General features: G+C 41.3%; 2 protein-coding genes across 2 annotated transcripts; both read right to left on the bottom strand.

Moving 5' to 3' along the window:
• Window positions 1-4,238: 4,238 nt before the first annotated feature.
• On the bottom strand, window positions 4,239-5,670 carry setmar (SET domain and mariner transposase fusion gene). The gene is made up of 2 exons (XM_079578592.1): window positions 5,519-5,670; window positions 4,239-5,062 (listed from the first exon to the last, which is right to left on the bottom strand). The coding sequence occupies exons 1-2, from the start codon at window positions 5,621-5,623 to the stop codon at window positions 4,274-4,276; spliced, it is 894 nt and encodes a 297-aa protein (XP_079434718.1). The 5' UTR covers window positions 5,624-5,670; the 3' UTR covers window positions 4,239-4,273.
• Window positions 5,671-9,496: 3,826 nt separating this feature from the next.
• lrrn1 (leucine rich repeat neuronal 1) lies at window positions 9,497-18,641 on the bottom strand. Its single transcript, XM_079578554.1, has 2 exons — window positions 18,286-18,641; window positions 9,497-12,673 (listed from the first exon to the last, which is right to left on the bottom strand). Exon 2 carries the CDS (start codon window positions 12,550-12,552, stop codon window positions 10,396-10,398), a length of 2,157 nt encoding a protein of 718 aa, XP_079434680.1. The 5' UTR covers window positions 12,553-12,673; window positions 18,286-18,641; the 3' UTR covers window positions 9,497-10,395.
• Between the last annotated feature and the right edge of the window lie 6,319 nt (window positions 18,642-24,960).

Here is a 24,960-nt window from a genome sequence, read left to right as displayed (position 1 = left end):
GGGAGTAATTATTCCCTCGGGTTATGCAATCATACACCATTATCATCGTAAAAAACAAAGCAAAACCACTATACACTCAGAAAGGGGATTTCACATCACTGTATGCCCCCAGCACAACAGGTCTTGCACTGAGTCTTTAAACTTACAGCAACAAGGATTACCCCTTTTAAAGTGCTCAAGAGTTAAATTTACCATCAAGTAAAAGTGAACACAGAGGCAGCCGGTTGTCATGGATACATAACGACTAGTTTCCGCACTGTGGCTTAACAAAACTGCACTGAATGTGAAGCTGTAACGAAGCAGCTGTTGTCCATGTGAGACAGATGCTCTAGAGCAGACATGTACATGGAATGAATAGAAATAGAAATGTAGAAATCCTATTCTTGACAAAGATCCTCAATCCAATGCAATAGGATCTTTTATCTCCCCAAGCACCGGGGTTTAGTTAAAGTTTTTGTCCAGATATCAGTGCTAATCAAATCTGAGATAGGAAATAGCAACCGTTGTCGTTCACATTGTTTTTATTTGGTTAACAACTATATAAATCAGGCAATGAATTACAGATCAAAGAATCCTTTTGGGGAGTCAAAAAAAAACACATCTTATATCTATCTGTTTTTTATTCTGTATAAGTCCTATTTTATGTTGAGATTTTGTCGTCACAATGTGGGGAAAATGCATTTAGCTACAATTTCCCATATAAATCAATGGAGATATTCAATCAGTGCAACAATAAAGCAGATAATTGTGTAGATTAGAGGAGAGCAAAATGGCCCAAAATTAAAAAATAAAAAGAAATGCCTGCTGTGTCTTCTCTAAAAGGAAACACTATTCTTCACATTCTAAATGGGATATCCACCAGGTAGTAGAGGACAAATATAGTGGTCATTGTAGCGTATCACTGTGTAAACATGGTGACAATAAAACCCTACAAAGTGTTATGTTCCTTCCCTGAATCAGTATTTCTGTCAGTGATCCAGTGTCAGTACACACAGTCGGCAAAGATCATTAGCTTTAATTACGCATCGCTAACGGGCCCATGAACTAAACGTGCTGCTTGACTTGACAATGTGATAGAACACTTTGGTTTAAGGTAGTTATCTCCAGCACTAAAAATAAAGACAATTATTCTACTTTAATGGCCTGCACAATCCCAATGGGGGACGGCTGATTAGACTTTAGTTTTCGCACATATTCTAATTAGGCCTTTTTAATATAGGGGTCTCACCATCAAGCGAGTTAGAAAAACTTTTCAAGCATTATGGTGTTTATTTTTCATGATCTGTCAGTGCAACACTCTTGATCAGAGGTGAGTGAACTGCTATGTCTAATACCTAATCCTGCGCTCAGCTCATCAGTCACACATAACAGAAAAGTGTCACTTTGGTCCTTATGCCGAGGATACAGAATGATCAAGATGGCACACTGTATTAATGATCGTGTGAAAACAGGCAGCTTCACTGTTACTCTCACCACACCTATGAGTTAATCCAATAGAAGGCAACACATCCGAGGAGGTGATGGTCTGAACATCTAGAACATGTTGTATAAGCTGCTTTAAATACCACTAATCCAAAGGGCTCAGTAAAGTGTGTGTGTGTGGGGGGGGGGGGGGCTTCACTTTCCCCCTACTCCATTATCATAACCACTGCCATGCCTAGAAGGGAGTCAAACTATTTTTGTAGGCACACTTTCAGTATCATTTCAACTGTTTCAGCATCTACGCTCAAACAGTTTTCTTGATCAAATCAGCATTTTTTGTGCGGGCCTGTGACGAGACTCTGAAGATAAATGCGTTTTTAATGGTACTATGTTTCCCTCTGAAAACTGCTAGAGAAATCTGGTTTGATTAGTATCCGTTGACTTTTCAGTGCCTGGATGTCTCTGAGTCTAATCATTTTCCGCTTTGAACTCCTGTTTATTCTTAAATTACTGTTATAGTTTACATGCTGAATTCATTTTGGTTGATCTTAGAAAAATGTCAGTTTCAGCAAGCACTCGCCTGATAAGGAGGTGCCGGCCTACTCTTTTATCATCGCTGAAATTGTCAATCTAGCAAGGATTATAGCAGTGTCAAATTAAAATTCAGCTGATTCTAGAAACTAAGGTTGATAATTTTACATTCCAAAGTGGCATGTCAACTATGAGTGCTAAAATGTTGCCTATAAGGTCAGTACAGATTTCTACTCTCTGATTTCCAGTGAACACTATGGCGTCCAAGCCAAGGACATCTGCTTCCTCATCAGAGAGCTGCTCTACTTTAGTACCAATATATTACCATTAGTGGTCTCTACACTGCAGCCTCAAATACTTCTTGGCTCCTTTATCAATGTGATGGACAAGAGTTTCATGAAATTACATGGAAGCAACTCTTGGCAAAGGGGTTTGGGTGCACTCAAACTGGAGTAGGCATTAGAGCAGCCAGAAAGAGTAGAAATATTCCTGATTACAAGTGTGTCATACCCCTCTCTCTGCAGACACTAATTGGAGGTATTATGTTGAGTGGATCATGTTCACTTGTGTTGTTTGTGATGGGGAGGGGCTTCGAGAAAAAAAAAAAGGAAGAAGTTCACCTCATGTGATTAACCGGTGGTTGCTAGGTGACCATTATGGAAAGGCGCCATTCATCCACAGCCCGGCTCTCTCTACCTCCAAACCAATCGCTGCGACGGAGCAGAGTCGACTCCTGTACACACACCCGATCGCCATGGAGATCTCAGGGACATCTGACACACAAGAGATGCGAGACTCCGGGAGCGACAGGAGAAACCCACAGGCCCTGAGTGACCAAAACATAAGCCATTAATTATGTGGAAAAGGTCATTCTGAGGCAACATTCACAGATATGCATTTTTTTGGCTATATTTATTATTCGAAGCGTCCAATGGCAGCTTGAAACCATTCATGTTTATTGTAGAGCATGATTTCAATTGTGTCATTGCAGTTGATTATCATACAGGAGATGACTCTTAACAGGTCAGAGGTTATCCATATTTAGCAGTTCATTTAGCACAACACACAGTAAGATAAGGCTTTAATGCCAGTCCTCATCAATCATTCATTTGGGAGGCTTTGATGTAGCGGACATACAACTTACCTTGCTTTGAGTATGAAGACATCTGACAGCAACACCATCTGTACCTTCACCTTTTTGGACTGTAAAAATGGTTTACTTTTAAGTCAAGGACACTGTAGTTGACTGAGGAATGAGGATGGAGCAAAAAATCTAATCAAACAGGCCAGCAAAACAACATCCTGGGGTCTTTGTTTTCCCTGACACACAAACCGATCATTCTGACAGCTGTCTCCACTCAGCGGCTGCTTCCAAGACCCATCCCTCACCACAGTCTCTCATGGCTGGGACACTGGTCTCCATCCTAATTAACCCAGATGTGGATATTTATAATAGGAAAACAGGTCTAGACTAGAAGCAGGGCAGGATTCAGAATAGTCAGACTAAAGTAGGACATCCCCGTCCCTCTTTTGACGAGGGAATAAATTCAGATTCTATATAAAACCACCCCTTGGCCCTTTTTAATTGGTCACACCTCTCCTGTGGTTTCACAGCGATGAGAAACTCAAAATATAAAGGCTGGAGGAAAGAACTGCAAGAAGAAGACAGCAAAAGAATATCTCGATGGAGAGATATGACACTTGTTAGTGAGAGCATCCAATTTGGGATTTTGTTTGCTGCAATAGCCCAGACACATAAAACACCTTTTCTCCGACTCATATGAGCAGAAATGAAGAAAATAGGTCTCACATCTGCCAGCGTTAGACTGCAGACACCGACAAAGGGACAGCCAGATCTCCATACTTGAGTTGAGAAAAAAAATTAGATGAGTTGATGACTTTAATTGGGTAAATTGCACACGGCTAATCACAGCTACACCTTTTCAGTTATATGCAATATTCTCTGTGGCTGTGGTTCTTAGTTAGGACCACCAATATGAGATTCACTGTTGTTTGCGACCCCCACAGTCACAGAATAGATTTTGCATTCAAACTACGTGGGTAACATGCCTCCGATGCGACCCACTGAAGCTCCTGGTTGAGAACAATGTGTATTTATTCTATGCAAAAGGATGGTGTACAGTACAGAGGCAATTAAATCGAAGCTTGTGAACATTTTTATTTTAAAATATCATTTAATCTCTCAAGGACTCCACATTAGTGTCTGTGGATTACAATTTGAAAGCTAAATGATCACTCCTTTAGCTTTTACTACTTTTAGCAGGTAAAAATCATCTTCATCGTAACTTTTACAATTCTTCTATCTGATAATGGATAAATCTAATGGAAGGAACCCTGTGCAGTTTTTGGTTTCACAAAAGCAAACTTTCCGTTGGAGTCCACCTGCTTCCCCGGCCTTAGTGTCCTTAGTAGGTATAGACCGTGTCCCTTGCTGAACACAGTATCTTCCAGAGTAGTCAAATGTTAGTTCCTCTTTTGCCTCGATATTCCTTCCGGCAAAAAGAGATAGTCGAGGTATGACAGAGTGCACCCTGACAGGCACCATGAACAGGCTGGGTTGGCAGGAGTGGTTGAGGAAGCGGCCTACGTTTCCAATCTTAGCTGGGTCGATAAACGTTTCTGTGACGTTTCCTGTTCCTGCATGTTCCCTCACAGCAATAATGTAATTACTGTCTTTTGGTCCTTGTGCAAGCTGTCTGCGCCTGGCCTCGTCGAATCCGATCACTTCTCCTGCGTATTCACACACAAAAGCACCACATTGGATTGGCTCTAGAGTTCGCACACCCCAGCCTCTGTTCGTAGTGCAAAATACTTCCAGTTTATGTCTCACCCCCGTTTGTACTACACGGTTGGGGCAGGAGTCTCCACAGGAGCAAAGGGTGTTGCATTCAAAGACAGGTGAAGTGCATGTAGAGTGCTCTGTATCGTGGGCTAACAGTGTGCCATGGAGGGTGTAGGCCTGTCCATGAGTCAGCAGGCAGGAACAGCTCTCCAGAACACAGGAGTGGGCCACACAAGCGCATCCAGTTAGAGTGACTTCACTGGGGTCACCAGCACAGCCTGGACCCTGAACATTCTCTGGGGAATACTGAAAAAAAAAAATGAGATGAGATGAGATGGGTATTTATTTATGGTTGACATATGTAAAGACAATGTGCTTATTAACCTGTTTAGAGCAAGTGGTGAAAAATGGCCTGAAAGTCTAGTTTTATCCAAAACCAAACGATAGCCTATTTTAAAATAGAAGCTTCCTGCAGACCAGTGAGCCATCTCCCTCACAGAACTTCTTAGGAGTGCTTTTCTGAACACATGAGGCCTACTTTGCACTCTTATGTTCGCTTAGTTTCGGTGTTTTGCTGCCACATGGTGGCCGCTATCATGACATTCATGCTGAAAATTATTTTGCCTAGGTATAATGAAAGCATGTTTTTTCTAGATTTTCTTTACATAAAACACTGAAAACCCGCGGCGAAGACTCCGTCACTTGAGTATCTCCTGATGCTAGTGCTGAGCGCAGTGTTTCAGTTCAGAAGGTCAAACTTACTTGAAAAGAGGGGGGCCAAGATGAGACCGCAGTCGTTTCTATTAAAATTGGAACATTTTCCAAACCACAACTTAAATCGTTAACATTCCTATCAGAGACATCCATGGCTCATGCACACTGTTCCGGTGTAAACAAACTGTGTAAGGAAGAAGCCGTGGCTTCCGGAATAACAGAGAAAAAACTACACCCTCTAGCGGCCAGACCAAGCGCTAAAACTACACTGTATTCTGTTCACTCTATTGTTTTTCATTCATTCATTCATTCATTCATTCAATTATTTATTTATTTGTGATTCAAAATAAAGATGTTTGATGCTTGTTTGTTTGTTTTTTCCCACAGGAATTGGTTTATGGATGACAGCTAGCCTAATCTTTGTAGCTTTCTTCAAACTGGTGCAAAAAGTCTTATGTGTTATGGTTTGTAAATAGGAACCCCAAAGCAGAGATTGACAAAACAAGTTCAAATGTATTTCCTTGACAGGAGGCAGGTAGGATAGGCAAGGGAGACAGCCAGGGGGCTGGCTGGCAGATTGTTGGCTGGTAGAGTCACTCAGGTAGGCACCAAGAGACCTGAGCAAAGAGAAAAAATATTAGAATCCAAAAATAGTTTTCAACAACTTCTTCTCACTGAACACTACCAAGTACACGGAATAATCTGGCATAGGTGTGGAGTGGGAACCAGGGTCTTGAAGACTAAATGATGTGGCCTGCACAGAAACAGAAAAGGAGCAGATAGCAACAAAAAACAGATCCCTAACAATAGGCCTGTTATATCATCATCAAATATATTGTCATTTTTCAGAACAAATTTCATGATCTCTTGCTATCTTCTTTGCATGTAGATGATTGTTTGTGAGGATTCACCAGTGGCCCTCACACTCAGAGATGGAGGTTGCATAGTCATCTGTCATTTACAAATGCAGATGAATGAATGGGCATTTTCTTCAGAGGATTGATTGGCCTTCAGCACTGCCCTGAGGCAAAACCAGAGCTGACAGTTAATGAGAGCATACTAGCAAACTCAAGTGCACACGTGACTCCAATTTGAAAATACTGCAGTCAGTTTTTGAATTGTATAGGAAAATAGTCATTGTTGCATTTTCCGCTACAATTCAAAAAGGAAAAATTGAATATATGATTGGTGATGCTTCAATTTAGCAAGATGGGAGTCCACAGTTTCTATGGAAACAAAGTACTCTGATGTGATCTAAAGCTGTTGGATGTTGCTTGTAACTGTAGACTACTTGAGAGGGCTTATAAATCCTGTAACTTGAGACTTCTCTGAAATATGAAATTATTGTTTTTATCCTCATTCAACCAAGTTTTTATCTGACTTCCAATGACTCTCCCTCATATTTAATTTTCCTCATAACTTGCCTGTGAACTGCCATCCTGTAGTGTAATGTGACGTTTTTACAGTTTGCACTGTGCCCTGTCTCCTTGACTGTCTTGGGCAGATTTGTTTCTCATCTGCCTGTGTCTTAATGACCACGGCAATGATGATCATCATCATCATCATCATGATAATAATAATAATAATAATGATGATGAGTGAACTCTGGAGGAGCTAAGGGGCCCGGTTTCATCAAACTGTCCAGAAAGGAGGAGGTCGTTTTAGGTGAGAATAAGTGCATTAACCAATTCCAATTCTTTGCATTCTCTTAATGCCGTAGTGCCCTATAGGTCTTTCTCATGTCAACAAATGTGGCAGTGGTAGTTTGGGGACAATATTTGACTTTATTTATTATGGACATCTCTGTATCAAAATCATCCCTATGTAACAAACATAAAATATATAGTTTCTAAACCATTACTGTTGTTGCTTTACAATAAATGAAAACCAAGAAAACCACAAGAACTATTTAATATCTCTGCAAGAGGTATTTTCAACAGAGGAACAGTGCCATTTACTGGATTCATCTGGCCACTACACATTTCCTGAACGTTTTTCACATCACAACACTTTACATTAAGGGACGCTCGTTAAGTAATAATAAGGTTTTAATAAGCATTAGAAATGAATAGGCCTTGCATAATATGCTTGTAAAGAGCTGCTCATTATACTATTATCAAGTATGATAATAGGCCATGGATATGCTTATTCAGTGTCGACTGAAACCTTATAACCCGTAATCCACTAATGCTGATTAATACCTTATTAATACTTAACAAGCACCCCTTAATATAAAGGAATACCACCACGAACAAAGAAATACATTTATTCAGCTGTTTCTGAATGTCTTTTGAAGTTTGCAAAGGTCTTGTTACACTGCTCACCTCTGTGAAAACGATGTATAGACGACCGTGACAGTTTTTCCTGACTGGTGTTGGAAAAAAGACCATACGTAGATCTCTCGGTGTCAGATGAGGCAACTGCAGCTCATTTGCATCTGTTCCAGAGCAATGGTCATTCAGCAGCAGCGGCGGCGCCTCTGAACTCTGCCCACATCAATCATCGTGAGAAACTACAGACAGATCTGTATCAAGGCTGCCACTGATTATACATACCCTTCAGAGCAGAGCAACCATCACAGTTTGTGATCTGATCTGTCCTAATATTCTCACTGTATTTATAACATTATTAATACTTCAGTTAATATAAAGAATCAGTCTGGCTCCCAAGATTATTTTAGGGAAAAAAGCAACCTATACACTATAAATTCCCATGGAAAACACACAGACTGCCCATGTTTACTATAAAATAAGTGGTCACTTGTTTTATAGGAGACTGAACTGCATGCATCCCGTATATTGTGGATGTGTCTCTCTCTTTTGATATTTGGCACATTGATTTCTGTGGGGGAAAAAACAAACATCGGGGGCATTCTATAGCTCATGTTCTCACGACAAGCATTTTGGTATTTATGTGGATTTACGGATGTGCTCGAAATGTGTAGCAAAAAAAAACTTGCTTTTTTAATGAACTGCCTGTCTGATGCTTGTCTGAAAAAGGCATTTGTCTCCATTGCAGTAAATCAACTGTAAAGGGGCGGGCCCAACATGCAGCAGATGGTTGTCAAGGGAGACCGAGAGGAGACCATTTGATTGGGCACTAAACCCAGAGCTGTCCGTAACCCCAAGAAACACACACATCCCTGCCCCCTGGGAGGCATCCACTCACGCACAAGATACTTCAGGGAGTATACGGAGTCTGTCAGAGTCTCTGATACCCAAGAACAAGTGAGTACTTTTGTTGCCAAAGTAGAATTAATTTTTTATTCAGGCGCATACAAATCATTTATAACAATACTCTGAGTAATGGGTGAGTTTGCAGTTTATTCCTCCTGATCAATAGACCTCCCACGCTCCCGAATAAGAAAATCAAATAAGAAAATATGTCAACCTGTCAAACCCTGATGACCAAGAGCAGTGCCAAGGTTTTTTTTAGGACAACTTAGCCTGAGGATTAACCAATTGTGCAAGTATATGTTAATGGGGGAAACTGGTGCACGCTGAGGCAAACCCAGACAGGACAGTGCCACAAATATATACTTTTTTTTTACATTGTAATCCCTGCCTGGTAACTACTTTGTCTGTTTTGAACAATAAGAAAATGCAGCTGTCCCTTAAACAATAACCTTGTTTGCAGCAAGATGCAGTCGTTGCAGTAATATTCCAGAAAACAGTTTATTCTCGGAATAATGTGAAGACACAAAATTGAATTCCTGCAGCATTAAGACAGGGACTTTATGCTTAAGTTGGTATACTGGAGGGCATACTCTGAAGTAATTGTATTCTTCTGGGAATAAAAGCCAAATTATTCTGTGATAATTGCTTTGCACAGCATCAACACACTGCAGCATTTCTACCGTTATCTCCATCAACACTTTGTGGAGGCTGCAAATGAATGCCTACAGCTATGCCCATCACACGAGTGCTATTTCAAATGCAATACTTTAAGATTCAGAAACTTCAGCGTCTGGTTGAAAACGGGTACATTAATTTATGTCCATATAAAACACAGGGATTTCAGTCTTTAAAATTATGATTTTATTGAATGGCTCCTCATTAAACATGTCTTTGTGTAAAACCACAACAGAAGCAGTGATTATAGATATAATTTAGCAAACGAAAGAAAATGATGCAGCAGCTCATCCTAACCTAATATAACATTCATCATATTGCTGGTTTACAATAGAGGCTGCTCAAACGTTATCTAACTTAAACATGTTATACCTTGTACAAAAAGTCAGTGAATGTAAAGTTAATACAACATTACGGGGCCTTGAACTCTGAAGCCAGGACTTTTACCCTGTATTTGTGAATCTTCAATTCATATGAGAAATGAAAATTGTTACATTTGTGTAGAGATACTCAACTAAGCTAATGCTAAATGGGGAGCACCACAAAATAAACTCAACAAGTATGTTTAAGTTATCTCTCTGAAAGAAAATGCCAGCTTCAGAGTACAGGGCCTCAAAGAGGTGCTAACATTTTCAAAAGACAGCATTATTAAGTCTAACTGTATTTGTCAGCTTATATTTGATAGACAAATTAGCATATATATCTCAGTGCACAACAGTAAACAGTGAATCTGTTTTACAAGAAAGTTCTGTTTGAGAACATTTAAAAATTGTTCATTTTCTCTGAATCTGACAATACTCATGCTGTGTTCATCAAACAAGTACTAAAATAGTGACTACTGAGTCCATGAAGCTACACAAAGCTGGCAAATCCAGAGTTGAATTGAGACGAGAGGTAAAAAGGCAGTTGCTAAACTAAAAACGTGGAATGTCTGCTTGACATTCTCTTCCGTAAAACAGTCTGAGCAAAGGGAGGAAACAGACGTGAGAAGAGTCTCTCCAGCTTGTACACAAAGTAAGTGTCCACTTGTACTCCTGCAACAGACTCCTGCAGTGTGTACAGAATCACAGACTCTCACCACATGTAGTAGCTGCGTGTAGTGTCCACCTGGCTGGGTTTGCTCTCAGCTGCCGCGCCCTCCTTCTCCTTTTCACTGTCTGCCTCCCACAGATTAATCAGAGGAGGATACAGCTCATTGAGAGGTATTGAAGAGGTTTTCTGCATGTACTTTTTCAAGGAATGATGATAATTTTTCCTTTTCCACCTTTTGGCAATGTACACACCCAGCGTTGCCAAGCTGATGATTGCAAACAAGGTCCCCATGACAGCAGCTAGGGCGGTGTTAGTGCCCTGGACTGATATTTCCACTGCAAAAGTGGATTGCTTTGTGGTCACATTGACACATGACTTCTGCGTCTGCTGCCGCATGTTGGATACAGTGAGACACACCTCGTACTCTGTCGCTGGCTGCAGGTGTGTGAGGTTGTACTCATGGACATCCACTGGTACTCTGGCGGTGTAGGTGATGTGAGGATTGTCTATTTTCATGGTGGCGGATGACCATTTGAGGTTAGAGGCCATGACGTTTGAGTTGATTTTCCAGGAGACTAGTATGGAGTGAGATTCTGTCTGCTTGACATAAATATTCATGAGCTGAGTGGTGTCTAGCATGGTGCCGTTCACCTGTATAGCTGTCACTCTTGTGTCAGCACCCTGTGAGTTCTGAGCCACACAGGTGTATCTGCCAGAGTCCTCCACTTGGATATTTGTGATCCTCAGCGTCCCTTCAGCGCTGAGGCTGTACTTGTCAGACAGCATGTCCATCATTACTTTATTACCCATTGGCGTCACCCAGTAAATCTCAGGCTCAGGCTGCGACATGGCCCTGCAGTCCAAGTCTACTGTCATGCCAATATCCAAGTTCAGGTGACTGGGGAAAGTATCATGTGCGATCATCGGCAAGCACTGGTTCACTAGACCCTTTTGGACCACTTCCCTCACGTGCATACCCCTAACCTCTGGCGGCATGGCACAAAACATGGCGAGAGGTTCCATGAAGCGAACGGTTGTAGAATTGGAACCCATCCATTGGATCACACAGTCGCATCGCAGGGGGTTGCTGTGGATGCTGATCTCGCGGAGGTTGGGAAGGGACTCAATAGTTGAATGGTAAAGGGCGTTTAGCGTGTTGCTATTGAGCATTAAACTTTCTAAGGCTGGAACATCACGGAAAGCTTGCCGGTTTATGAACGAGAATTTTGGGTTGTTTGTAGCTTCCAATTTACTGAGTTCTGGAAGATTGTCCAGCGCATAGCGATCAATGGAAACCAGTTCTGGCATGTTGTTGATGCCTAATTCTTTTAACTGCAGCATGTTCTTGAAATCGCCTTCTTCAATCTTATGTATCGGATTTTTGTTTAAATCCAGAAACTTAAGGTTGGGTAGTTTCCGAAGGGCTTTTTGTGGAACTCTAACCAGCTTGTTGTCATAGAACGAAAGACTTTCAAGATTGTCAAGTCCAACAAACGCATTAGGAGGAACGTCGGTTAATTCCAAGCCAGCCAACACAAGACTCCGAAGGTTGATCAGTGATCGAAAATTAAAATCTGCAATTCCAGCGATTGGATTCTCTCCAATCATGAGGATCTCTAGGTTGGGTATTGATTCAAACCATTGGCTGTTGATGCTTTGGAGCTTGTTGGAGTTGAGATGCAGCCTGAGAAGGTTCTGCAGACCAGAAAAGGCATTGGGGGAGATTGTGTTGATCTGATTGTGATTAATATAAAGTTCTTGGAGATTGCTGAGGTCCTGAAGACAGAAGTCCGGCATTTGCGTAATCTGGTTCTCCTCCAAGTGCAGGGTGGTTAGCTGTGACATGTTGGTGAGGCCAACATCTCGTATCCTGCTGAAGTTGTTCTGTGAGAGATCTAGCTCAGTCAGGTTAAACAGCTGCTCAAGTTCCTCGCTGGTCCGGGCGATGAAGTTGCTTTGCAGGAGGAGAACCTGCGTGTCACTGGATAAGTTCCCTGGAATCCGAGTCAGCCGAAGATCATTGCAGTCCACTGTAATGGCTTCTCTGTATGTAGACTGAGGTGTGAACCAAGGTCGGATCTCGCACACGCACAGTTGTGGGCACTCGCTGGTCGGGCCATAGGAAACATTTGCCAATGCGACAATGAAGCCAGAAAATAATTGTCCCAAAACGCAAAAGTTGTACTTCAGCGCAGCCATGCTGGGAAGGGGTGGGAGGCGCAGTCCACTTCAACAGGTGAGGTATTGCGATCATGAACCACACTTCCAGAGGTGAGGCTGTTGAGGCGTAAGTCCAGCAATCTTCAAGAGGCGGGAGAATCTGAAACAAAAAAGGCAACAAAAATGATTAAAATACGTTATCGTTGCAATGCCTACAAACCACAATCACATTTCTGTAGACCTTGACCTTTTGTCAAAACCCACACATTATTCTACCTCCTTGGCTACTGTTGCTAGGCAAGAAGGCTGGGGTGTGAAAAGATGTAATCACATATGGACAAATCTGCTGGTAAAAATGCTGCTTTCCTGAAAAAATTAGACATGCTATGAAATGTATTGTTTTAACTGTATCAATGTTGTTTTTCAGCATTGTGTGGCGACTTAAATTGGGTCTGCTTTGTTGTTCTGAAATCACTGCCAATAGTGTGACAACAGCTGAACTTTCACAATCCTAACCCAGAGTTTAATATCGCAATGAGTCTAATAATAACGGTTTAAAAGTGAGTCATGTGCAACAGCAACAGTTTGGGTGAAAACGCATGCTCAGCTCATCATTATATGCACATAACACTGCTCGGAACTAGTGGGAAACGCATCAAACTCCACTGAGGGCTTTCATCAACACAACAGGCCCCATAAGGACTGAATCATTTGTTTCTGTGAAGACCATTATCCATGCTGAGATAACAACGCAAGCTACTCCCCAGGCGAGCCAAAATGTTTAGGCTTCTGTTACACTAAATCTCCAGAAAACATCTAATATGACATAATTATATAAAACTTTTACAGCATCACACACATGCTGTAGACAATATCTGGGGCCAGCGGTGCAGTAAGGGGCTTGTTTACAAAGAATAAGCCAGCTACACACTTCACCCTCTTTGCCAACTTTGCAACAGGACAAGCATACGGTGTTCAAATCTGCCAAATCACCGTGCAACTGTTTTGGTGTGGCAAACCCTGACTAAAACAGGGCACAGCGGAATACAAAAAAGAAATAACAAGACCGTTTTCTGTTTCCAAAAATAGCAGTCCTGTATCTATGCCATCCTAATTTCCTTTGGATTACTTTGGCACCACTTCTTAAACAACCCCGTGTGCTTGCAGGATCCCACAGCAACATTGAGGAGATCCTATTACTCAATTGAATCGATGTTCTGGAAGATGCACCGGCGTGTAAACATATGCTTGCTCCACGTTGGCACGGTCCTGTCCACCACACCGATTTATGGTCAACACGGCCTTAAGGAGATAGCGTCTAAGAGGCTTTCAAACAAGGGAGCTGACTAATTCATGTGAACGCAAACTGCCTGGCAACAGTGGCGGAGGAGACAGTGAGATGAGCATGCACTTGTCCTATACAGGGGATTCCCTCGTGAGCATGGGTGGAGCTCTGCCTGGACACTGCTGTCTGTCTCTAAGCTAAAGTGGGGTATATTGTGATGGCTGTGTACATGGTGGGATTATAGTGCATGGAGATCCTGGAAAGCAGATTAGCTGGGAGCAGTGGATTCATACCCACAGGACAAAAACAGGTCACTTAGTACTTTAATTAAAACCAGAGCATGAGTAGTATCTAAGGCTATGCTGTACAAAAGTGGAGCACTATCATTTACAGCTAATCTTATAGGTCAAGTGAAGAGGGAGTGTACAGTATGTTTTGTTTACCAAAGGTCTCATAGCCTGAGCAGCAAAATCTATTAACACTGCACTGTAAACATGAGATGATTCACTTGAAAACATAAAGGACCGATAAAGATACAAGTATTGTGCGCTACAAGTGTGTGTGAGGAAAGGTTAAACCTCAATACACAGTTGAATGTTTGATGCCACTGACCACTGATCTGTGGCCCTCCATGCTGCATACAAAAGGTTTGGGTACCCTGGTTTATGTGGCCTTGCGGTACATGCTAGATTATGAAATTTACAACAAAATCACAAAAATGTCCAAGCAGGTCCATAGATAACATTGTCCAGCACCGGAATCGTAGTTAACCTCATACAATGTGTGGTTTACAGCTCCTGTCCTCTAATGGGTGTACCTATTGATTACAGCAGTAATGTAGTGGCAGCTGGTGGTGGGTTTCTGTCTGAGAGTTACAGCCTCCCCCTGAAATTGAATGCTGCAAATAATGACTATCTTAGTAAATGAGTAAATAGTAGTAGTAAATAGCAATTATTCTTCAATTGGTTTAGATAAACAATTGTAACATGAAGACTGAAGAAGACTGAACACTTCATTCGAGAATTGTTGTAAATAAAACTATTGTCTTCTGTCTGGTCTGACTTGTCACCAAACCCGTGTTAAATTGAGAAAACAAATGGTGATAGCTAAATTAGAAATCAATCTGATTAGCATACTAGCCATTATCATTATGAGCAATACATAAATATATTAATCAACATTATACAACAGATCTTTATGAACACCAAATATGTTTATTTGTGTTCTTATTTAAATGTTTATATTGATTGCAGTTTGTCAGATTTGGTGACCTTCTTCTTATTCAACTGCACACTGCTGTGGTCCTTCTGAGTTTACCATTTAGATAATGCCCTCTCATAATCTGAGGGAATGGGGCGATTAGGGACTAAACTGTGACTGTATAGAAGTATAGTTTCATCACACATAAAGTTTGGCCTACAGAATACTGTTGATTACAAAGTAATATGAGACCTGGCAACAGTCTGTGGGGTTGGGGCTGAGGATGGAGCAGCGCTGAGACAAGTACTTTTATCTATTTTTAGCCGTTTGAACAGGCCATAAATCACTTTATTTTTCTGTGAAGCTCACACATTGGGCATAAAAGTAAATGCTTTTAGCTCTTCTCCAGCTGTATAGTTTATAGCAGTCTATATAGTTTATTTGGATTGAAATAATCTGTTATATTAAATCTTTAATGAACAGTACATTTTAACTGTACTCCCAGAAAGTATGAGAATGTTCTTGTTTACGCTGAGCAGGTTGGAACAGTCATGGCCATATCAGCTCATTGAAACACATCCTTAAAAGTTGAAACCCATTGTCATTTGTCAAAGAAATTTTCAATGCAAATTTTACACTGATAACAAGCACAGACATCTTGACTGCACAGACAGAAATACAAGAGAAGCAAAACTCTATTATTTCGAATGAAAGCTGTGGTATTGAGGATTTACACTGTTAATAATATTTGCTTACTCATTTCCGTGTTCCACTTCTCTTATTCTAAATGCCTGGTCATTTCTCTCACTGACTAGTTCTTGAATAAAATTAGTTATTGCGTTCGCTTTGAAAAATAAATTCATCTAAAAATGCTCTTTGCTCTTTGCACTGAACCCAAAGACTTCTTCCTCTAAGAATCTGATCACAGCACAAGAAAAGAAGTCTATCCAAACTGCATTACAAGTCATGATCAAAGTGTGTTTTATTAAGACATAGAAGCCTATTATTAGGCTCTGTAAATATTCATAACACTGCCTGCAGTTTATTGTACAATTATTTCCAGTCACCTCAGATTTGTCCTCTATGAAATTGTCCCTAATGTGATAGATACAGCTGCAGAAAAAATGCTGTGTGTTCTTTTAAGAAACACATGAATGCCTGCTGTGCTCTTATGTCTTGGCGTACCCCCCTCTGTTTGCTGCACCCTGAAGCTGATTGTATTGGCTGGTGGGGGTTGTGTTTTTATGCCTGGTGTCTGCCCCCTTTAGCCCCTGACACCTGCCGACCCACCCACTGCTCTCCTACACAATTAAAAACTTCATTTCTTCTTGTGACAATTCAGTGCCATCAGTTTATTTTGCCAAAAGTCATTTGGGAATACAATAATGAGCGTATGTTCATTCCTGTGACATGGAGGACTGACCTCTGGCAAAAAGGGGTTAATCATCATGACCCTGTCCACTGCAAATATTGGAAATTAGATCAGTGGAAGTAACATTTATTTACTGTGGTAAAAATTTACATTATGTAGTTTTGAATTTAATTTGATACAGTGAGCAAGATGACTTATCGAGCACTTATAATAATGTAGAAATCAGGAAGATATAAAAGTCATCACATTTCGAGACAACTTGAAGATTTTATTGGTGAAAATTAAGCATTGTGCTATTTTCTTCTATCAGAGTAACTTTTGCAAATCTAATTTGAACACAAGTTGCCTTGAAAACAGCTTGCCCTTCATTGAAAAGGATTTGTTTTGGTGAAACTGTTTCTCTTGGCCCACATTGTTGCATGCCAGAGTCTTTGTGGGTCAGTGAGGTGCAAACTCAGCATTGTCTTTTATATGACCCAAGGGTCCTCAGAGAGACAGAGAGAACATATCAGTGTGTTTGAGGGCGTATACAGTCAGAGCCCATAAATAACTATCAATCTCAAAATCACAAAAACTCATTCATTGAATTATTTACTTTTGATGCAAAAGCTGCATTTGCGGCATTGAAACATAAATAATAATAAAAGTGGTTTTATGTAGTGCTTTTCAGGACTCTCAAACACGCTCTACACTGCATTATTCATTCACTCCATACTTGGTGGTGGTAAGCTGCCATTGTAGCCACAGCTGCCCTGGGGTAGACTGATGGAAATGAGGCAACCTGTCTGCGCCATCGGCACCTCCGATCACCACCGACCACTCACACACTAGTTCACCCAGGCTTCCTGGCTGACCCGGTCCGTCTCCCATCCAAGTACCAACCAGGCTCTTCCCTGCTTAGCTTAGGGATCGGGCAGAGAAAAGTCTGTTTTTATGAGAGTGCAAATAGCAAACACGTTTGTTACAAACCACACCATAAATATGTTGTAAAACGTGAATAGGCCTACACTACAAAAAATAATATAGTCTATAGGCTAGCCACTCAAACTGCGCAGCAGATTCACATTTGCACTGGTGACTGTGACTTTGACATGACGGTAATGTGTGCTAATGACAGTTCACTGATAACAGCTCCTCTCCATGAGTTCATCATAATCATTGCCAAACTCTGCCCAAAGTTGCCACCATAAGACACCACCATCACAAAAGCGCAACAGCTGCAGCCACAGAGGCCGCGCGTGCATATGGACCACAATGGACCCCCTGCCACCAACAAACAGACCGAGGCTTCTCCTGGATACACTCCCCTCAGCACCACAGACATCTGCCCACATACAAGGACTTAACATGCAAATCACATTCACGCAAGGTTCCTCTATCCTCAGACCCACCGGCCTCGGCCAAAGCACTGAAGCGGCGCATCAAAGTAAGTTTCATTCTGACGCATTGGGTGAGATACGTTTGAACCACACACGGAGAAGCCAAACCCGCTTCTATACTCCTGGGCTAGTCTAGACGAGAGAGGGAGCGCAAAGATGCCCTTGGCTGCGTCTGCAAACAGTATGTTCCAAATGTGTGCATCGCCTGCAGAAGAAAGCGGTAAAGGGTTTTGCCTGCGTCCTGTAGCCAAGTCAGATCTCCAATTTGCCTCCGGCTCGCAATCTTTATGGATGAGTTACTGAGTGACTGATGTTTGTCACAGTCAGGGTCAGCGCACTATAATAAAAAACGTTTCATTCATAGAATTAGTGGATCATGTCGATCTCGAATCAACATCAAAACAAATCTTTGAACGTGAGTCTAAACTCCATATTTTCAATTAGACTTAAAGAAAAAAATAATGAACGTGTTACACGTAGCCTATTGGTGCAAGAACATGAAATACTATTTGAAATTGAGATGTTAGTTCTCTCACCTTGTTGGCATTCCACGGTGTCTCCACGCGTTTGACTAAAGTCCCCTTTAGATGTGATGAATATTCCCTTTGCGAGGGTCGCTCCACAGCATGTTTACAGAGACGGGTGGCTGCTTTGTCCACGCACAGAGCGGCATGGTGCGCACTGGAACCACAGTGAGCTTTCTTTAATTCCCTTTTCTCTGATGCCCGCACCTCGAACACCGCTGCTGCTGCTGCCGACGGTGCTACAGAGTGGATGCAGACGAAGAGGCAGAAGAAGCATCAAAACACCTGGCGCTGTGCGGGGGACCGGGTCAGCTGATTCCGCGGCTGGCGATTGGCTGTGAGCCGCTGTCTGTCACCGCGGGCCACGCCAAAGCAAGTGCCATCTGCTCCGGCTCGGCTTCTTGTTTGTGATGAGAACAAAGGCGGGATGAGCGAGCGTGTGGCGGGGGGAGAGGGTGAGGGGGAGTAGGGTAGGGAAATGGCACATGGCACACAATAACCCCCCTATAGCCGGTGGCTAAAGTTAAACCTGCAGGCTATAGGCTACCTCTGTTTTTATTCCAATGAAGTCTCATTAAATTCTCTCATTTCAAAGACGTTAGCCAGTAACAAAATCAGACTCCCACCCTTTTTAAACAGCCCTTTGATGTTTGTAGCCAAGCAGTTGGCCGGGTTCTGACACTGAATTCCATTGTCACTAATGATCATAATGGCCCTGTAACAAAAAATTACCTTCAGCACACCCATGTATTTTCTTGTGTTCACAAAATAAAATAAAAAAGATGTAGACGTCATTACCTAACTATAACTATGATTTATTTTTTGTTTTTTACTCAGGTGTGGCTTTATGATTTATACTCCACTTATAAGACAAATCAAAGAGCCCACATTATCATGCAGCAGGATCACGAGACAACATTAAAGTCCCATTAGCATAAAAAATAGCCAGTCTTTTACCTTAAACGTGTGTGCTGTCCATGGTGCTGAATTGGACTGGAAGAAAACTTTATATGCCATGGCATTACGTCAAATGAAATAACCGTATTTGAGGTTTCCCTGAATAATTGCTATTCACAAATAAAGTCCAGTTTGGTATTCAGACAAATGTATATTCAGACATAGTCAAACAATATGTAGACTTCCAGTGTCGCTGAATTCACAGCAATATTTTTTATTATTCATAATCCCATCTTTAAAAAGGCAAATGCATGCTTGCTTTGTGAATGAATAAATGTATGAATGAATGAATGAATGAATGCATGAATGAAGAACTTTATTGTCATTATGCAATTGTACCACAAAATTGTGCAGGTCAAATGTTGGGTTAGTCCTGAGCCGCTGCGACTCTGTGGGCCGCCACTGTGGGCCGCCACTGTGGGCCGCCACTGTGGGCCGCCACTGTGGGCCGCCACTGTGGGCCGCCACTGTGGGCCGCCACTGTGGGCCAACCTGACCAGCATGTTTTAGGAGGTAAGAAAAACTACCCAGTACCCAGAGGAAACCTATGCAGACACAGGGAGAACATGCAAACTCAAAGTTCCAGACAAATCAGGTCTCTATAAGACGTGGGGTCCTTCCCACCATCATGCTTGTGTGACTTAGCTGCGAGTCTTGCCCGGATACCTCCTTGTTTGGCCCTTTATTGCTTCGTGTCGTGCCTCTTGTGCCTCCACTGGGCTGCAGGTGTGGGAGACTCTGTGCCTTGTCAGTGTTGATGCTTAAAACAATGCATTTTTAAAAAAAAAATTACCTGTACATGTAACAAGTTTGTTGCAAACACTACACCACACAACACAACTTCACAACATTCAGCCATTTCCTCTGGGTCCCGGCCAGGACTGAGATAGACTGAGGAATTGCCTGGATCATATTAGTGTATTGTTTTGCAGAAAATTACACCTCAAAACACATCATATAATTATTTCTTCTTCTTTTTTTCCACATTCTGTGGCGCAAATAGTCAGTTTCTAAATATGGACAATAATTGATGTGATTCTTTTCTTAAATTACCTGTTACTCAGTCACGATGCCAAAAATATCTGGCTTATGGCAGTGGCATAGTTATTACAAATGGCACTGTTCCCACACAGTCGACAGAATACACAGCGGAGAGGGGTATTTAAAGTATTGAGCTCTCCTATTGATCACCTCTGTTAACTTGTGCGATAAACACTGTGGTTTATCAGCTCCAGTCATCTCAAGGGGGAACCAACAGTGCATGCTAAGCTTCACCAGCTGCTTCTAAGTGCTACTGCTGTAAGAAACAAAACGGATAAAAAAAAACAAAAAAACTTGGCAGCCAGAACAGGAGAGCATGAGCTTGGAGCCACACACAAGGCAGTGTTTAATTGAACGGACAGTGTGATGAGGCTGTGAGGAGGGAGTGAGAGTGTGATTGAAGGGCCAAGAAGACTGAGCAGGGGCAGGAGATACAGTATGTGCGGCATTTCACTGGCAAGTGAAAACAAGCGAGCCAGCCAGGAAGTGCTCTCTTTCGGGATTAAATGCTCTAAATTGAACAAAGTACAAGCAAGTACAAGTACAAGCCAACATTTTTTTTTTAAACATTTTCTAAGCGAGAATTCTTTATTCTTTATTCTAAAAGCTAGCTGCCAGTAATGACCCGACCGCTAATAATGATGTCCAAATGTGTGTGGACATCATGAGCTTCTCCCTTCCTCTTAAAAAAAAAAAAAAAATGATTTATTTGTTATACAGGATGTCATATGTATAAAGAATTCCAGAAATTTTAGTAGTACAACACAATCTCAGCTTAAACTGTACTTGTCTCACAAATCCTATATTTTCGAGTCTTTGTTCTGACATACATTTAGTAAAATCCTTTATTTAAAACAAACGCACGTGGGCAGTGAAAGCGAATCGTGTCTGGGCTTTGTTTTATTGACGAGAGTAAAAACAAACCAGTCTCCATGGAAATCTATATATATGATTTCCATAGAGACTGGACACTTGGAAATCAGCTTCTCTGATTTCCAGTTTGTTAGTCAAGTTGTTCTAAAAGTTCTAAAACCTTTTCTGAAGGTTTTTATAATAAAAGAAAAACTGGTTTCATAACAACTTGACTTACTAACATGGATTGCATAATATGCAGCTATCTGATCACAGTGGTTTTGGCTATACATTGATGTTTTGGTCATACATGGATCATTAATGATGTATATCTCTGCTTGTGGGGCATGTCTCATTAGTCAACAACGTGCCTCTGCTAGTCCCAGTTGTTTTACATAACCAAACTCTGATCAGAATATGTCCTCTCATTGAGCTGCAGGTCAGTGTATCCATGCTCATGTTGGTTCACATTACAGTTGTTTTTGCTTTATTGTTAAAATCATTTACTTCTTAATTCTCTTAGAGAAAACTGTAAGTAGAACTAGAGAGTGTTGATGAAAAGGCGGGAGTCAGGATTGGGAAGTTTGGTTTCCAAACCCGGGTCTTCTCCAGAAAGAATGAACCCAAGACAGTGCGGTCGTATTGTATTCAAGTTTTTTTTCCTTGAGAACATACATGAGAACAAGTAACCTCCGTGGTTCATCATCAGAAGCCATCCTTTCGATTCATGGGCTCAATGACACAGCGCTCAATATTATCAATATTAGTAAAGATCAATGAGGCAATTCTCCTCATGAGTCCATATATTTGTTTTTTTTTTGACTGTCACATTGTACACAAATCAACCTTGTGTTGCGTGGACACACTGTCAAAAACAGCACTGGTCGGACTAAAAAGGTCAGCGAGGGAAGCTCTCTGAAGTGCATGAGCTTAAGTCAGCTGACGGTTACTAAGCTAACTGTGGTTGCCGGGCAGATTTAGCTAAAGTCGTCTGCTTACTTCTCACATTCTTTTTCTACGGTGCTTTTTCCACCTCGTTCCCACCTCCACCTCCCTATGCCACGGCTTCAAGAGGTGTTTCATTAGACACTCACTCCCTTCAAAATCGCAGCAACACAACAGGCATATGCAGCCATATTTTATTTTATTTTTATATCTACTTACAGTGCATGGGTTTAGGGATATGAATAAGGAAACATGCAATAAGAGGCTTTCTTTGTACTCTGTCAATTGTGCGACAGCGACACGGGAACAGTCCTGATCCCACAGCGATTGCTCAGCTTCTATGCTGCACGAAAAAAAAGTGGATTTTACACCACAGTATGCACAAAAAGTCGTTAAATATTTATAACATCTGCCTAGTAACCAAACATGAACTCTCTGAGGGATGTTTTAGCCCGTGAAGCAGCGAGGCACGTCAGACAGAGGTCAGCTGCTCAGTCAAGTGGATGAGTTGGTGGAGCCTGTAAAAAAAAATCAGTTCAATTCATTCGTTGACCGTGTAGTGGGGGATCACCGATATTAATCATCTATAAAACTATGTTCAGTGTGCAGGTTGAGGGGGGTGATGAAGGAGAGGGAGATGGTTTGGGCTTACAATAACAATGTGGCGTGAAATGAGTGAGCTGGTGAGGTGGAGGTGGTAATGACGTGGAGGTGAGAAATGCCCCTACTGTCTAAATAAATCACTGTGTGTATTACCATGGAAACGCAATTTAAAAGCCATACATTGAACCCCGTTGTCAAATTTGCAATTCAGGAAATGTCTGTTTGTAAGACATAATAAAACCAGACCAATAACAGCTCCACACACAGCTTCAGAAGCATGTAGATAAAGTCTCCTGCTGCTCCCTGAAGAAGCTCTAAAAGCCCAGTACAAGTTTATTCTTAGATAAAAAGTAATATGGGGCTATTAGATCAGCCGTGATTACGCCTTAAAGATGCTCACTTCAAAACGCATTTGTGGAAAAAAAGAGGATTGTGCACGTTCACCCCCTCCTCAAGCCCACCCCCATCAGCCTCCATTGACTGGCACTTCAGACATAAAGAGCTTAATGGCTGACCTTCTGAGGATCACACAAAGAATGGACGCACCACGCCGCTGTCTGGTTAACAGCATGGCATCCACACGGATCCAAGAGTCTTATGAACCAAGGCCTAAATGCCATTTGTTTCGGTTGTTTGTATGTGGATGGTTCGTGTGCAATTATGTAAATATTGACATTTATTGAAGGCATTTATTTCATTCTCGAGGTGCCATTTTCTAACAGATTACAATCAAATTCATACACATAAATTGAGACGTTCTCTTTGAATTTGTAAACTTGACAAAACGTACCTCTTACCCGCCGCTTTAAACAAACGCATTTTCTCCAGTTCAGCTTTACCCACATCTAAACGCTTCTCGACTGGAGATTACAGCCTATATGCCAGTGTAACGCCTCATGTGAAAGCTACAAACTGATCTTTTCCTTTGTGTTGTTGCCGTGTTGCTGTTTGCCCTTTTTTTGTCACTTTTTGGTCACTCTTTAGTTCTTTTGCCACTTTATTGTTGCTTTATTGTCAGGTTTTTGTCGCTCTTTTATTGCTCGTTTGTTGTCACTTTTTTGTTCCTTTTTTGTCACATTTTTGCCGCCCTTTTGATGCTTTTTTCCCCCACCTTTCTTGTCACTCTTTAGTTGCTTGTTTGTGGCTTTTTGGTTACTTTTTCATCCCTTTTTTTGTCACTTTTTCATAACTTTTTTGTCACTTTTTCATCCCTTTTTTGTCACATTTTGGTCACTCCTTTGTTGGCTTTTTGCCAGTTTATTGTTGCTTTATTGTCAGGTTTTTGTCGCTCTTTTATTGCTCGTTTGTTGTCACTTTTTTGTTCCTTTTTTGTCACGTTTTTGCCGCCCTTTTGATGCTTTTTTCCCCCACCTTTCTTGTCACTCTTTAGTTGCTTGTTTGTGGCTTTTTGGTTACTTTTTCATCCCTTTTTTTTGTCACTTTTTCATAACTTTTTTGTCACTTTTTCATCCCTTTTTTGTCACATTTTGGTCACTCCTTTGTTGGCTTTTTGCCACTTTATTGTTGCTTTATTGTCAGGTTTTTGTCGCTCTTTTTTCCCCCACCTTTCTTGTCACTCTTTAGTTGCTTGTTTGCGGCTTTTTGTCACTTTTTCATCCCTTTTTTTGTCACTTTTTCATCCCTTTTTTGTCACATTTTCATAACTTTTTTTGGTCACTTTTTCATCCCTTTTTTGTCACATTTTGGTCACTCTTGTGTTGGTTTTTTGCCACTTTATTTGTCACTCTTTCACTGCTCGTTTTTTGTCGCTTTTTTTGTCGCTTTTTTATTACTGTTTTATCATTTTTGGGTCACATTTTGGTCACTCTTTTGTTGTTTTATTGCCACTTTATTGTTGCTTTATTGTCAGGTTTTTGTCGCTCTTTTATTGCTCATTTGTTGTCACTTTTTTTGTGGCTACTTTTGACGCCTTTCTTTCCAAGGAGCTTTTAGAATTTTTTTGGTAAAGCCAAACTGGAGAAAATGTGTTTGGTTCAGGTTTGGGGGGTAAGGAATTTTTGACTCTTAGCATTATTATTATCATTTGACAGAACGGGTTTAACACGGGTTTAATCACTCGCGACAGTATTTCTGGAGAATGAAACAGATGTTAGTGACACGTGTGGAGGTCGAGCCCCTTCTATTCACCCATTTGTTGGCTTTACTTACATTTCAACGGGACAAATTGATTCATCACCAAACAATAGAGTCTCTTTTCAGTATAAAATCAGATCTATGGCAGAATATTAATGAGGCAGCTTTCTTTGTAGTCACAGAGGGCGCTAGGAG

This window comes from Gobius niger (genome assembly GCF_951799975.1).
Source record: "Gobius niger genome assembly, chromosome: 20".
Lineage (NCBI taxonomy): Eukaryota > Metazoa > Chordata > Actinopteri > Gobiiformes > Gobiidae > Gobius > Gobius niger.
Note: the sequence above shows the minus strand (reverse complement) of the source record. Positions and strands in the feature narration are given on the sequence as shown.